This window comes from Mycteria americana, chromosome 26 (genome assembly GCF_035582795.1).
Source record: "Mycteria americana isolate JAX WOST 10 ecotype Jacksonville Zoo and Gardens chromosome 26, USCA_MyAme_1.0, whole genome shotgun sequence".
NCBI lineage: Eukaryota > Metazoa > Chordata > Aves > Ciconiiformes > Ciconiidae > Mycteria > Mycteria americana.
In genome coordinates this window covers 1,094,794-1,097,844 of record NC_134390.1, presented here as the reverse complement: position 1 = coordinate 1,097,844, position 3,051 = coordinate 1,094,794, and the positions used below count along the sequence as shown (strand labels likewise).

Genomic DNA, 3,051 nt, shown 5'->3' with positions numbered 1-3,051 from the left:
TTATTGCTGTTCTTTATCGGTTTTTTCTTTATTCATTTTCTTCATTTTCATTCGCCTGTTCTGAAACCAGATTTTGACTTGGCGTTCAGTGAGATTAAGGACTCTGGCTACTTCGTACCTCCGGTCCCGTGTAAGGTACATATTGAATAAAAACTCTTTTTCCAGTTCCAGGGTCTGATACTTTGTGTAAGGACATCTTTTCTTCCTCGTGGAGCGCGCATGAATCCAATTTGCGACGGGATTGTCTGAGAAAGAAGATTTTTATATTTTTGGGGGGGAAAAAAAAATCAGTGTATACAGCTGGCCTTTCTTCCCTCCCCCCCTCCACGCCCTGGTGTATCTATAGAAAGAAACCTGTTTAATTAGCAGATCTTACCTAAATATTTTAAGTGACCTTCAGAAGAGTTTAATCTGTTTATTTTGGAGGGGTCATTTCCTTTTCTTTTGCTGCTGTTCTCACATAAAAGTTTCAGTAAATAAAACTGTAGCAATGGGTTTAAAATAATAATTATCCACATGACTGCTACTAGCAGTAATCTAAGAACATAGTCATAAAAAGTCAAAATTCCCACCATTTCATAGGCCCATAAACTCTTTTTACAACCTCAGCTCTCCAACACTTTCCCTAGAAGCTTTCCCAGACCTGGAAAGCCCAGTTTGTTTTTTTAATATCTTAAGGATGACACGCGAGATGTCCCACTGGCTCCCAGAAATTGGCTTTTTTTTTTTTTCACACACACCCCCCCCCCAGTCTAAAGGACCTTCCACGCTTGGTCAGGGGAGCAAACCCATGGCTCCCTTCCTTGGGAGAAGGTTTTTCCCCCCCCTGCCCGTTTTAGGCAGCTGCCTGCCAGCAAAGGGAGACTTTCACCCCCTGATTCCTCGACTTATTTTTATCACGAGGGTGCCTGGCACCAGCCCGCCTGTCATAAATAGAGGTGTGAGCGCCTTTCCAGATAGAGAGGGAGATACCGAGGCACCGAGGTGCTCCCATCTGCTGACACCCAGCTTTATCGCTCGGAAATCACCCCCATCTTAGGCCAGGGGGGTCCCACCGAACCCCGGGGCACGGCCGAGCGGCTGCGGGGGCGGGCGGGACCCGGCGGGTGCCCCTGCATCATCCCCGGCCGATGCTGAGCTCCTCTCCGGGAGGGTTTGGCGAGGAGGGGTTGGGTTTTAGGGGGTTGTTTTGGGGTTGGTTTTTTTTTTTTTTTGGAATCCCGGGAGCTGAGCTGACCTCCTGCCTGCACCCCCCAGGAGCTGGTCCCCTCTGCAGAGCTGGGGGCCAGGCTCCCCTGCGCTGCAGGCTGGAGGCGAGGGTGATGGTGGCGGTTACCTGCCTCCCTCCCCTACAATGTTCAAGGTTTCCTGATGGCTGGGTTGGGTTTTTTTGAGGTTTCTCCCCCCCTTCCCTCTCTCACTTGGGCTGCAGAAGATGTTTCTTCAAGTGTATGGTCCAATGTCCTGCGCTCGCTGCCTTTTGCCCTCAGCTACCTCCACACACTTCGTTTATGCCTTTACAATTCCAATTTTCCTCCTTGCTGCTCCCCTACACACCCACCCACCCCCCGGCCCCCCGGCCAGGGCACCCACCTTTTCATTTATTCCCACGTGTTGGAGCATTTTATGAATAATTGCACCGGGGGAGCTTTTATTGATTTTTAAAAGAAAGAGACACCTCTGCATTTATCCAGAGATATTCCTTTCCCCTCTCCCCCCCCCCCAAAATCCCACAGCAATACGTCCACTTCCAGCCAGCTACAACTCTTCCTTGTTCTTTGAAAGTGGAAGTATTTGAAAGCAAAGAGGCTTCTCCCTCTGCCTACCCCCCTCTCGCCCCCTCTCACACACGCACTCTCCTTCTCCATGGGTTGTATTTTTTTTTTAATTCCCCCCGGTGGAAGGTGATGAATATTTGATCAAAGCAGCCAACAGCCCCCCCCGCCCCCCGCTCCCCTTGCAAAAAAAAAAAAAAAAAAAAAGACTAAAGAGCCCAAAACAAAGTACAGATATTCGCTCTCCGGCTCTGCTAGGCGGACTCGCTCAAACCCCCAGATCTTCCTGCGTATCTGGAGTTTTAGGGTCGGGCTCTCTAAGGTAATTTCATTTTATTGAGTAGGGTCCTGGAAGCCGTAATGCCTCCCCGGTCGTAAACAAGAATGACTTCGACTTACTAGGGTCTAATTCGTGCTTTTCTTCTTTGTGTTTGCTGGAAGCGATGGCTTCGGACTCCGGGGAAGGAATTGTCTGCGCTGCTCTGTCTCTCAGCTCCCCCGGAGCCGCGTACATGTAGTCCGCGTAGCCGCGGCCGTCGGCGGGGCCGCACTCCGCCCGGCGCCCGGGGAAGGCGTCGGGCTTCAGGCCGTAGGGGCGAGCACCGGGGGCGAAGGCCGGGAAGGAGACGGCCCCGGCGAGGGGCTCCAGCCAAGTCCGCATGTACCTGGGCTCGGCCCCCACGGGTGCCTGGGGAGCGTAGGGGTGGTAGCCCACGGAGGATTGGGAGTGGACGGGAGCCCAGGAGGTGGTGAAAACGGCCGGCTTGGGGGCGAAACTGCAGGACGGAAAGTCGGCACAGTCCGGGACTAATCCTGACGGTCGGGCAGCAGCCGGGTGGGAGGCAGTGCTGGGGAACCTGGAGGCCAAGAGCTCTTCGTTTTCGTGGCTTATCAAGGAGTCAACATAGTAGTTGCTTATGGGGCCAGAAGCCGACATGGTTCCCCCCTCTTTTACATTCATAAGATTATTGTATGAACTGTATGTGTACTTTTTATCTTCTCATAGAACAATCAGGGCAGGTAATTATTTTTTCAGCCTTTCCCAGTGTGCCATTGGCTGCCCGCCCTCACGTGATTGTATTTACCCAAAAATATAGCGTGGATCAATCCGCAGGTCTTTTTTTTTTTTTTTTCCCCTCTCTCTCTTTTTTTTTTTTTTTTTTTTTTTTTAATAACGCCACCCGGCTTTTCCTAAAACTGATGGCGATGGGGCGGGGATGGGGAGGAGGGAGGCTCGGCCGGTCCCCAGCCGGGGGATGCTCTGCCCTCGGGCTGG

General features: G+C 51.9%; 1 protein-coding gene across 1 annotated transcript; it reads right to left on the bottom strand.

The window, feature by feature from the left end:
• On the bottom strand, positions 1 to 2,736 carry HOXC9 (homeobox C9). The gene is made up of 2 exons (XM_075525617.1): positions 2,175 to 2,736; positions 1 to 245 (listed from the first exon to the last, which is right to left on the bottom strand). The coding sequence occupies exons 1-2, from the start codon at positions 2,734 to 2,736 to the stop codon at positions 1 to 3; spliced, it is 807 nt and encodes a 268-aa protein (XP_075381732.1).
• Positions 2,737 to 3,051: the final 315 nt, after the last annotated feature.

Bases quoted from the DNA above. Each gene is read 5' to 3' on its own strand.
- HOXC9 (XM_075525617.1), bottom strand. From the start codon at position 2,736: ATGAATGTAAAAGAGGGGGGAACCATGTCGGCTTCTGGCCCCATAAGC. The intron at 246-2,174 runs GTAAGTCGAAGT...CTTCTTTCTCAG, and splicing joins AAAGCACGAATTAGACCCTA to ACAATCCCGTCGCAAATTGG.